Raw genomic sequence first — 13,327 nt, forward strand, 5'->3', positions numbered from 1 at the left:
CTATGCGCGCAGTATGTCTACATACATTAATACCATTGAACGATGTTATACATATATATAGAAACTTTTTATTCTTTCAATTATTCCAATTATTATGTAATGTGATTTCACATTTGTTATTATTCTAAACTAGTATTTGCGCCCGTGCATTGCACGGAATGAATTTGTTATAAAATTTTAAAAATATTTATATCGATATACAATTGTATAAATTATAAAATCGAATATTATATAATATAATTGAAGAACTGAGTTGCACCGATTATGTTTTCTGATGTTATCAATGCTTGAATTCGAATAAATAATTGCCCAATTAATAGCTAACTTGTAGATATACACATTCGGTGTTGCAACTTTAGAGATTTTATATATCAGTGTTTATAATTTGTATTAATTGGGCTAATTAGCTCGTTGTCTAGCAACTCAGTTATATAAATTATTTATACGGAAGATATATTTTCTATGTAGATCAGCTATATACCAATTTTTTCATTTTTGTATATAAAAAAACATAATATCAATGGCTTAAATTATACATTATTGAAAATCTCTTTATAGCTAGACGACATTGGTAATAGTAACGGAATTTTATCCATCATCGTCTAAAGTTAAAACTATCAGACTATCAGGATGGGTGACTCGGAAAAAAGTAACATACAATTAACCGTGATTAAAGACTGATTTTTTCAGTGATAACTCAAATATTATATAGTGCAATTAAAGATATGGTTTCGCCCGTGAATTTGTTGTAATATATTAAGAATATCTGGATTGATATATAATTATTTAAATTATAACATTAAATATTATATAGTGCAATTGAAGATATAGTTTGGATCGTTTATATGTTTTGATGTTATCGTTGCTTGAATTTAAACAAATAATTGCTCAAATTAATAGCTAATGTGTAGATATACGCATGCAGTGTTGTAACTTTGAAGCTTTTATTTATCATTGTTTAGTATTTTTATAAATTAGGCAAACGTGCTCATTCTTTAGCAACTCAGTTATAGGAATGAATTGCTATCCTAATTCATTTGTATGAAAAATATATATATTTTTTTGTCTAAATTGCTTTTAAAAATTTATTTTTTTTGTGTGTAGATATATAGCAATTTTGTCATTAAAAAAAACATAATATCACCAATTGTATTTACACACTATTAAAACCTCATATTGTAGACGACATTGGTAGTAGCAACATAATTTTGTCCGTCATCGTCTATAGCTAACATCTTCAGTCCATTAGAATGGGTGACTCGGGTGAAAATATATCATCGTAAAATATCAGTCAATTAGTAATATCATATTCATTTTCAACCAATTATTCTTTTTATTTTCCGTCAATTAATCAATTAGAATATCATATGCAATGGTATTTTTACCTAATTTTAGTTTTATTTTTAATTGGTGATGTAGAATATTATTATTGAAATATTTCCGTTCCATTTTTAATTTACCTTTACTATTGTTTAAAATATGCCTTTACTATTGATGATGTAGAATATTATTATGGAAATATTATTTTTTAATTTTTAATTTACTTTTACTTGATGATGTAGAATATTATTATTGAAATATTTTCGTTCTATTTTTAATTTCCGTTCTTTTGTTTTAAATTTTGAAAGATTTATTGTGATATAATTGGTTCACATATTTCAATTATTTATTTTTTCTTTAATTATTATAAACAGAAATTGTATTGTACTAATTAATTTATGATATTTATCAAATTGTATTTTTTAAAAATATAAGATTTACACATGTTATGAGGGGTTAAAAAAATATTTTAAAATGATTTTTTATTAGTATGAATTTCTATTTTAAAATATTTTATAACAATCCAAACACTCCATTAGCCTCCCATAAAAAACTGATAAAAGAAAAGCCACTTCATTAAGGAAATTAAAATTAATTAAAGTAAATCAAATCATGCTATATTTATTTGTAACTGTATATTAATTTCATTTTGAAATCATTGGTTCACATATATGAATTTTTTTTAATTATTAATAATAATAATTTTCAGCAACTCAAACACTCCCTTAGTCACCCACAAAAAACTGATAAAGAAAAGTCATATCATTAAGGGAATTAAAACTAATTAAAGTAAATCTAATCATGCTATATTTATTTGTAACTGTATATTAGTTTCATTTTGAAATCATTGGTTCATATATTTAAAATTATTTATTTTTTTCTTTAATTGTTATAAATATAAATGATATTGTACTAATTAATTTATGATATTTATGAAATTGTATTTTTTTAAATGTAGTGTTTTACCCGTGTGTTGCACGGAATTTTTTTTTTTTGTTTTTTTTTTTGTTTTTATGAATTTAAAATTAAAATAAAAAATAAAAAATGTTAAAATGTACAATATAATAATGTAGTTGGACTTTTATATATTTGGTCAAGTATCTATTTTCATAACATACAAAATTTAAATTTAAATTTTGTATGGTTAATATAATCTCTAATCATGTACATTTTTAGATAAATTTATAGAAAAAATTCATTTAATTAAGTTGATTTATTCCAAATTGTATTATATATATATTATTAATTCTAAAAATATGAATAATAATAACTAAGAGAATTGTACTTAGAAATTAATAAAAATGTAAATTCTAAATTTTGTATGAACAAATATAAACTCTAATCGGACGCATATCCTTATATGATTGTATAATACATTGTATATACACATAATATTTATTAATATGTATATAGGAAAATTATAATATAATTTCATTAATTTTAATTTATATTGATAGATTTATACTTAAAAATTATATTTAGAAATTTAAAAAGTGTATGTATGTATATTTAAAAAAAAATTATAAATATTCCTGTTTTGTTAATTTTATAATTTCATTTCTTTAATTATATTTCATATTTTATTAATTATAATTTAATGAAATTGTCACAAATATTTCTACGGAAGAAATCTTATATTTCTCAAATTTCTTAATTATATTATTTATAATTATCAAATATTGTGGCAATTACAATAATAATTTCATTAATTATATTAATTATAACATTTTTTCTCTTCCAATATTTAAATACATTACCATAATAATTACACGAAAGAAGGAAAGAAAAATTATGAGAATAATTACCTTTAATAAATTAGGAAATTATATTAAAAATAACCTATATATATTAAGGTAAGTATATTTATTTTGTGCCCAATAATATTATACATTAAGTATAAAAATATATATGTATATAAATTACCATAATAATTACCCCGAAAAAGGTGACAACACATAATTATTAAGCAATAATATTAATACTTAATTATTAAGGCAAGTATAATTGATTTTGTACTAATAATATTATACATCTATACACTTTTAATTCTATATTAATAAGCATAATCTGTGTATATACTTTAAGAAAATATTCATAATTAAAAAGGGAATATAATTTAAAAAGTAAATTATTAATTAGATTACCTAATATAATTGTCCTACTAATTAATTCCATGCTACTATGTATAATAATTCATATATTTATTCATTATGAGTAATATTCATTTCCTTTTTCACTCATAGAAAGAGTTAATATTCATTTCCATTTCTTTTTCCTTCATAATTTTTTCCTAATATTTCATGTGGTGGTTACTAATTTTTTCGTAAGGAAAGCGGTGTTATATTTTCAATAAATTTTTAATATTAAATCTTTTTTTCATTTGGCCTGATTCCTGTGTCTATTAGTAACAAAATATTAATAATAGATTCTCGTGTGTAAAATTCAATTTTTTCTGTTCATATTCATTTCCTTTTTCCTTCATAAATAATTAATATAATTATAATAATATAATTACTGATTATATTTTAAGTGAAATATGGATATATTCATTTCCCTTTTCATTCATAGAAAGAGTTAATATTTGTTTCCATTTCTTTTTCCTTCATAATTTTTTCCTAATATTTCATTTGGTGGTTACTAATTTTTTTTGTAGGGAAAATTGTGTTATATTTCCAATAAATTTTAATATTAAATCCTTTTTTCATTTGGCATGATTCCCATGCCTATTAGTAACATAATATTAATAATAGATTTTCGTGTGTAAAATTCATTCCTATTTCTGGTCATAAAAACAATCTGGTACGTTTGTAATATTCATTTTCAATCACAAAAACAATTTGGTACGTGTTTAATAATCATTTCCTTTTTCCTTTACCCTAATTTTCTGTGTAGCAAATTAGTTATTTACTTATTAAGCACATATATATATTTTTTAATTTGAGTCCATTTTTAATATTAATTTCTTTTTTCTTTTGGTCTGATTTCTGTGCCAAAAGTTGTGTTATATTTTTAGTGAAATATAAACATATTCATTCGTTTTTCTTCATATTTCATTTCCTTTTGAATATATATATTTCTTTTTTTTTTCCTTCATAAAAAGAATAAATATTGATTTTTATTCATTTTTCTAATAATTGTCGATTAATTGGCCTGATTTCCATGTCGATTAGTAACATGATATTAATAACATATTTCTTTGTGAAATATTCATTTCCTTTCCCGTGTGTAAAATTCATTTTTTTCTGTTCATATTCATTTCCTTTTTCCTTCATAAATAATTAATATAATTATAATAATATAATTACTGATTATATTTTAAGTGAAATATGGATATATTCATTTCCTTTTTCATTCATAGAAAGAGTTAATATTTATTTCCATTTCTTTTTTCTTCATAATTTTTTCCTAATATTTCATTTGGTGGTTACTAATTTTTTCGTAGGAAAAACTGTGTTATATTTTCAATAAATTTTTAATATTAAATCCTTTTTTCATTTGGCATGATTCCCATGCCTTAGTATAACAGAATATTAATAATAGATTCTCGTGTGTAAAATTCATTATTATTTCTGGTCATAAAAACAATCTGGTACGTTTGTAATATTAATTTTCAATCATAAAAACAATCTGGTACAATGTTTAATAATCATTTTCTTTTTTCTTTACCCTAATTTTCTGTCTAGCAAATTAGTTATTTACTTATTAAGCACATTTTTTAATTCGAGTCCATTTTTAATATTAATTTCGTTTTTCTTTTAGTCTGATTTCTTCGTCAATTAGTAACAAAATATTAATAACAAATTTCATTATTACAATTAATTCTTTAGTTTTTTTTTGAATTAGAATAATGATAATTGTAATTATATTAATTAATTAATTGTATAGATTTTTTTTGCAATGAGATACAGATCCACCAATGTACCCAGATGTGTTCTCCTGCCTCAAAGCCTAATGAATCATACACATGTTGCATCTTAAATGCACGTAGATATAGACATTCAATTTATTTATTTATTTATTTATTTTTTTGAGAATGCTAATCGATTCACTGATAGTTGAAGGTAGATAACAATACTTATAATATGAAATTAAACCTTTTGGAAGAATAATATGAAATTAAACTCAAATCCAAGTTACTTTACATCTATTAATCCCTAATTGAGATTATATAAAAACGAAACATAGATTTAAATGATTTCATCTAAGAGCTTGTAAATATGGTGATTGCTTTAGTGTTTTTAGAGAGACAATGTGCTTTACCAATTCGCCAGGAAGAACCAATCTCATGCCGACCTGGATCTCGCGGGAAGTGATTATCGGCTTCTTGTTGTAGTGGGCCAAGCGAGTCACCTCTTGGGCGAGCTTCAAGAAGATATCGTTGATGAAGCTATTCATGATGTCCAAACTGCAAAACATATTGAAGTACGTGAGAATATAGTTAGAAAAATGTAGAAAATTCATACAAAAAGAAAGCAGAAAGATGAGTCTGAGATTCTTTGATTGAAGAAGCTCTTGTATTTATAAGTAGAAAATACTAATTCAAAAGGAAAGTATAATAATTTATTTATTTAAGGGAAAGTATAATAATTTATTTATTTAAGGGAAAGTATAATAATTTATTTATTTAAGGTAATAACATTATTATTATTATTATTATTTAGGGAAAATGGCACTTTTTCCCCCTTAGTTATATACATATAGCACTTTTTCCCCCTGAATTATTCAAGTGGCTGTTTTTCCCCCTAAAATGTTAAATGGACATATTTACCCTTAAAATAAATATTTCATTTATTTTTTTCTCTAACAAATTATGACCACAAGTTGGTTCAAACCAAACAGACACTATATAAATCAAACTGAAATATTCTAATTATAATTTAGAATCGAAACCCGATATTTAGATTTTATTAAAATCGTGAACCAGGACGGCCGGTTCATGGTCCAAACTGAAAAAAATAAAATACATTTATTGTTGAATTTAGACTATTTTAAAATAAAAAATTAAAATTTTAAAAATAAAGACGGTTCAAAATCGCTAACCGGATCTAGAACCGCGCGTCGGATCACGGTTCAGGATCCAGTTTTTTCGATTCATAATTTTAATGAATTGAAATTAAAATATTGGGTTCTGGATCTGAATCATAACCGGAAACTTTTAATTCGATTGCTATAGTGTCTGGTTCAATTCGAATCGAACCGTGGTCATCCCTATGTATACGCAATAATTTATTAAAAAGGAAAAATAAATAAAATGTTTACTTTAAGGGTAGAAATGTCAATAAAATATATTAGGGGGAAAAACCGCCACTTTTAAAATAATTGAGGGGGCTAATGTGCTCACATGAATAATTCAAGGGGAAAAAGTGCTATAAGTATATAACTTAGGGGGAAAAAGTGCCATTTTTCCTATTATTTATTTATTTATTTATTTAATTTCCATTTGACATTTACTTACCAAATAAGTTTTACTACAAAAGTTTTGGGGGGAAAATTTGTTAGGAGAATTTTACTTTTATATATATATAGATATAGATATAGATGAGTGGTCCATTGAACTCGATGGTAAAAGTATTGATTCGTTGGGTTGAGTATTCCAAAAAAAAATCATAAACAATTAGTATTTTTACAATTTCTGTACAATTGAACCAAGAAACAATTTTCACATTTTTTTAATTTAAATTATACCAAAGAAACATGCGTGTGACAATACAAATCCAACATTTTCTTTTATTGTCAAGCTTTTAAAAAGAGGGAGATAGTTAAAATGTGTAGTGATGGCATTGTCTTGGTAAAAATGAAAAGAAAAAGTAATCAATTTTTTGTTTGCATAGACTTAACTCACTAGTTTAATAGACAGTATTTAGAAAAAAGAAGTATTTTGTAATAATCAATTTTTAGTGTCATTTTTTATTATTTAACGTGTTTTAATAGACAATATTTAGAAAAAGAAGTATTTTGTAATAATTAATTTTCAGTGTCATTTTTCATTATTTAACGTGTTTTATGACTTATCTGTACTATGAATTTAAATGTCTTAATGAAACTTAGATGCCTTTTAATTTTGAATGCCATTTATTTATTGATTGATCAATCACATACTATACGTACACACAAGTTTCACTATGTTTCTTTCGCATCATACAAGTATTTATGCTATTTTTATGATGTCTTATAGTTATATCGCATGGGGACATGGTGTTGGTTGGTTTAAAATTTAACTTAATTATAGTAATATAAATTATAGTTGACCTGAGTTCAAATCCTATCAACCTCATTTCTTAAATTTGAGAAGAATTTAAAGTCTTTTTAACTTGATTTTATTGAAATGGATTGCACCATTAAGGATGCAATTGGAGTTGATGAATTGCTACAATTATTCTTGCAATATCCTTGACCATCAAGTGTGTCTCTTGAGTTGGAATCTTGTGGTGAATTACACTTTGCCTAAATACGCACTTGCATATGCGATACGGTATTGAAAAGACACATGTTTTATAAATATCTATAATACAGTGCGCAACGTAATACAGTTTTAAAACAGTCCTATACGTAATTGAAAATAATTAATATTACTTAATATATTTATTAGTTAGGCTTGTAACACGACTCTAAATCAACTAAACGGTTGAATTTTGAATATTTCTTCCTCCTACTTTGTCTATCTTATTGGCTTTTCACCGACTTCTTTCAATATAATTATGTAGAGTTTGATACAAAATTTACGAAGCGAGAACATTTAGGACAAAAACTTATCATGTCCGAAAATATTATTGTAAGAGTTTCAATAATTGTTTGGTGAAGTTTTAATTTGAAGATTTAGTAGTGTTAAAAAAAAAAAAAAGGAAATTAGGCTAAGTAATAATTTGATTTGATAAATATAAAACAAAAAAGGTTGCTGAGAGCACATTCATCTAAATCCAATGGAAACTGAAAACATGGACACCCTGCAACCCACAAGGCCACAAAACACTCCTTTCTTCGTCTCTCTCTTCTCATTTCACGCATAGGGCTTCGCAAAACTCTCTTTCTTTCTCTCTCTCTCTATCGGATCTGATTTCCCAACGCTTAAAACCCCTCTTCCATATTGTCCGATCTTTTCCCGTTTTCCCACACCATTGACACCAGTCAATACACCCCACGTACGCTATATATATTATATATAAAGAACGGCGGCAGTGGGACTGCAGCGGGAGTAGGATCCGGCGGTGCTCGGATCGGTGCCGGTGCTCAACCGGGCATTTTCATGGAAATGCCTCGGCTCCGAGGAGGGGAAGAACGATTGCGAAGATGAAAAAGGCCGGCGACGAGGAAGAGGAAGACGAGTGTTTTCACGATTCCTTTGACCGCCTCATCTCTTCCGCCAATACTTCCTGCTCCTCCTCGGCATTGCCGTCCGACGAGGAGGAGGAGGAGGAAGAAGAACGTATTTTGGGTTCTCCCCCCAATTATGCTTGCCCCCAACCGCCTTCTGTGCCTTGCTTCCCCATGGGTGTTTCTGGCAACTATGACGTCTGGATCTCCCAGCCCTCCTCTATCGAAGAACGCCGCCTCAGCCTTCTCCAGAAAATGGGTCTCAGCCGTGACCCTTCTATTCTCCGCCACAGGCCGTCGCTCTCGGCCGCCGAGTGCAGCAGTTCCGGCGACGGAGGGGAGTTTTTTGCCAGATCGGTCTCGTCGGATCAGTTGAGCAGCCCAATTGACGGCGGTGAGGGTTTTCCTAATATTCATACTAATAATAATGATTTCAGAAATAGCAATAAAATTACTAGTGTATCTGGGTTTGCCCGATCGAAGTCTGAGGGTAATCGTAATCGTAATCGTAATTCTTCCAATTATGTTTCTTGTTCATCGTCGTCACCAATTCATAAAAATACCGAAATTCTTTCAATTGATTCTGTTGCCAATGGTGGTCGCCCTATAGTTGTAAATAATAGTCGAAATCATAGTCGAAGCATCAGTAATGTTGATAAGTTCCTAAGTGGTAGCGGATCACCAATGACCATTGCTGTTTCGCCAAAGAAGCCACCCACAGGTAGGTGTAGAAATGATTCCACACATAATGAGGAGGCAGAGGAGCTTCTTGATTCTAATGGAGTGGTTAAAGTTGAGGTGCCTGTGTGTACCATAAAGGATCTTGATAATGGGAAGGAGTTTGTGGTGAATGAAGTGAGGGAAGATGGGATGTGGAACAAACTTAAGGAAGTAGGGACAGGGCGGCAATTGACAATGGAAGAATTTGAGATGTGTGTTGGGACTTCACCCATTGTTCAAGAATTGATGAGAAGACAGAATGTAGAGGATGGTGGTAAGGATGGTTTGGATTCCAATGCAAATGGGGTTGGTGTGAATGGATCTAAATTCAAGAAGACGGGAAGCTGGTTGAGAAGCATCAGGAATGTGGCTAACTCTGTTACTGGTCACAAGGAGCGTCGGAGCAGTGATGAAAAGGATACATCGTCGGAGAAGGGTGGAAGAAGGTCAAGTTCTGCCACAGATGATAGCCAGGACGTTTCTTTTCATGGACCGGAGAGAGTTAGAGTTCGACAGTATGGGAAGTCATGTAAAGAGCTTACTGCACTCTTCAAAAGCCAAGAGATTAATGCACATAATGGATCTATTTGGACTATCAAATTCAGTTTGGACGGGAAGTATCTTGCAAGTGCTGGTGACGACTGTTTCATACATGTTTGGCAGGTTACAGAGTCAGAGAGAAAGGGTGATTTGTTGCTAAATAAACCAGATGATCCAAATATGAATCTTCTTTTATTGACTAACGGGTCCCCAGAACCGAATTCTATTTCTCCCAATTTGGATGGTCCCACAGAGAAGAAGAGGAGAGGAAGGTCATCCATAAGTCGTAAATCAGTGAGCTTTGATCACGTTTTGGTGCCAGAGACTGTATTTTCCCTTTCTGAGAAGCCCATCTGTTCCTTTCAGGGACATGAAAATGCTGTTCTTGACCTCTCCTGGTCCAAATCTCAGGTTGGCTAACCTTCTTTGTTCATTTATTTTAGCCTTGAGTTTTCTAGTTATGTTTTTAGCTGTGTGCTTTAAATCCTCACTTTCTTTTCCAGCAATTGCTCTCTTCTTCAATGGATAAAACAGTGCGACTCTGGGACTTGTCTAGCAATTCTTGTTTAAAGGTCTTCTCACACAGTGATTATGGTAACTATAAGAACATGAAGTCCTATATTTGATAGGAGTATTTTTTTGGACATATTTCAATGCAGCAAATTTTTCATCTGTGATATGAAAGCTTACCAGTAGATTGCTATAAATAATAGAAAAATGCACTTGTTTACCAATTGACTGATTTTCTGGATTTGACTTGATGCAGTAACCTGCATCCAGTTTAATCCTGTAGATGATAGATACTTCATAAGTGGATCCCTGGATGCTAAGGTTCGCATTTGGAGCATTCCTGACCGGCAAGTTGTTGATTGGAATGATCTACATGAGATGGTTACTGCTGCATGCTACACTCCAGATGGTCAGGTGAGGCTTCAGTTTTAGAACACTACTATTTAATTGTCATCCTAGCCTGCGAAGATAAACATGTGACATTTTTGCAATTATGCATTTCTTTTGCTTGGAAGTGATTATTATTTTTTTTTTTTTGATTTAAGAGTGCATTGGTGGGATCATATAAAGGGAGTTGCCGTTTGTACAACACATCAGGTATCAGTTAACAGTCCCCTTCTCTTTTTCTCCCTGTGTGATAAATATCAATGGCCAATATTGTTGATTTTTCTTTTTTTTGTTCATTTTGTATTTTCAGAAAATAAATTGCAGCAAAAAGGTTATATCAATCTGCAGAATAAGAAGAAGAAATCCCATCAAAAGAAAATCACGGGTTTCCAGGTGATCATCAGATTACATGCGGCATAAGGCTTCTTGATTTTGTGTTCCAATTTTCTGCTGTCTCTATCTTGTGTTCCAATAATTGGTTTGATGTGGAATATATATCCAATGGGAATTACAGGCAGTTCTTACTTAAGAGAATGATTTTGCAGAGTATTCTTAGGAATTGCCTCTTTACCACTATAAGTTCTACATTGACTCTTAAAAATTGACTAACTCTGCAAAGAGTGTACTTTACCAGAGAGAGGTGGGCAGGGAGTGGGAAAACAACTTTCTTTTCTCAAATGTAATTGGCTTTCATCTTGCTTGGGTGTGGTCCTTAACAAATCGATGCTTCTTGACAAACAGTTTGTCCCTGGAAGTACATCAGAAGTGCTAGTGACATCTTCAGATTCTCGAATTCGAGTCATTGATGGTGTTGATCTTGTTCACAAGTTCAAAGGTACATTACACTGCTTAATGCTTACTGAAAATTTTTTCGCTTTGTCAAGCTGGTGACAACATGCTTCAAATGACTGGTGACACATAGGACTAATTTGGGCACAAAACCATTTTACTAAATCTTTCACTAATACTGTAACAGGATTTCGCAACACAAACAGACAAATTTCAGCTTCTCTCTCAGCTGATGGAAGGTATGCAGTATGTGCCAGTGAGGATTCATATGTGTATGTCTGGAACCATGAAGGTGATTCCCGACCAAGCAGAAATAAAGGGGTTACTGTTACACAATCTTACGAGCATTTCTATTGCCAAGATGTTTCAGTTGCCATTCCTTGGCCTGGAATGTCGGATACATGGAAACTTCCTCGTACGAACTCTTCCACAGGACACAGTAGCCCAGGTGATTGTTTGGACGAGGCGCTTGCTGCAAATCATCCTCCTACACCTGTTGAGGAATCAAATGATAATGAGCGGTCATCTAGTAGCCCACTAAACGGAACTATATCTAGCGCCATGAACAGCTACTTCTTTGATAGAATGTCAGCAACATGGCCCGAGGAAAAACTAGTTTCAGCTACTACTAAGAATGTTAACGCAGATGCAAGTAGTGGGTTAAATCAAAGCAAGCCTGCATGGGGCATGGTAATTGTGACTGCAGGTTTACGGGGGCAAATCAGGACTTTCCAAAACTTTGGATTGCCAATCCGGATATAGTGGGAACTGGAAGTGAAGAAGGAAGGTCCAATTACCACAAAAAGTACACAACATTTGTACAGATATTGATGAGATTCAATATTGATTTGTAATACTATCAATTTTTCTTCTTCTTTTGCCGGTTGGATCAGGTGAAAAAGAAAGAAAAAAAAAAGGAATTCAGGGTAGAAAGAAGTAAAACCCTGTTTGGATACCCATATTTTTTTTTTGTTTTTTTTTTTTTTTTTGTTTTTAAAATTTTTTTGCCTGTAATAGGCAATTGTAGAGTTGAGGATGGTGAAAGTTTATTGAATTATACAAAATTCTTTACAATTTGTTAAGCAGCAGGTTGGCCCTGTCTGTATAAGCTCCTTCCTTGCCTACTCTATCATTATGCAAACTCTTTAATTTACATAATATATCAATCAATCAATCATCAAAATATCAAGTGAATAAATCTTTACAGAATTACATCTATTTTTTTTATAATGAATTTTACAAAATGTCAACACTTCACTAAAGTATACAAATACTTCAAAATAGAAGCAAGTAAGAGATAGAAACATGAACATTGACTGGGCGATTTAAAAAAAAAAAAAAAAAAAAAGGGAAAAGAGTAAGCAAAAAATGAAAGGACATGCATGCAAGGCAGGCAATTGGCATATGTTTGATGAGATAGCAAGTTGTATTGTAAAAATTATTTTATCCACAACACTGCTTTTTCACATCCGTTGTACGGAAGTCCATTCTTTTCTTTTGTCGGAACTTACACTTACCCACATTTCCAGTATAATACTATAATAATAAATGTTGTGTGCCCAGATTTAGAGTTTACTGGGGACTGGGGATTTAACTCTATTCTTTTTAAACATACTCTGTACTTCACTTATTTTTACCATTCAAATTTATATGATGTCACATCTTTCTCATTCTTAATTCATTGAAAAAAAAAAAAAAAAAAGTAAAGTTCATCACTCTCAAGTAAACCTGCTAGTCTGCTGCACTTATT

The 13,327-nt window shown here is 30.0% G+C and overlaps 1 protein-coding gene across 1 annotated transcript; it reads left to right on the plus strand.

Moving 5' to 3' along the window:
* Positions 1-8,231: 8,231 nt before the first annotated feature.
* Positions 8,232-12,662, plus strand: LOC109188313 (WD repeat-containing protein YMR102C-like). Its single transcript, XM_019338938.1, has 7 exons — positions 8,232-10,302; positions 10,395-10,485; positions 10,658-10,815; positions 10,947-10,998; positions 11,099-11,181; positions 11,530-11,623; positions 11,765-12,662. The coding sequence occupies exons 1-7, from the start codon at positions 8,608-8,610 to the stop codon at positions 12,337-12,339; spliced, it is 2,748 nt and encodes a 915-aa protein (XP_019194483.1). The 5' UTR covers positions 8,232-8,607; the 3' UTR covers positions 12,340-12,662.
* Positions 12,663-13,327: the final 665 nt, after the last annotated feature.

This window comes from Ipomoea nil, unplaced genomic scaffold (genome assembly GCF_001879475.1).
Source record: "Ipomoea nil cultivar Tokyo-kokei standard unplaced genomic scaffold, Asagao_1.1 scaffold1421, whole genome shotgun sequence".
Classification (NCBI taxonomy): domain Eukaryota; kingdom Viridiplantae; phylum Streptophyta; class Magnoliopsida; order Solanales; family Convolvulaceae; genus Ipomoea; species Ipomoea nil.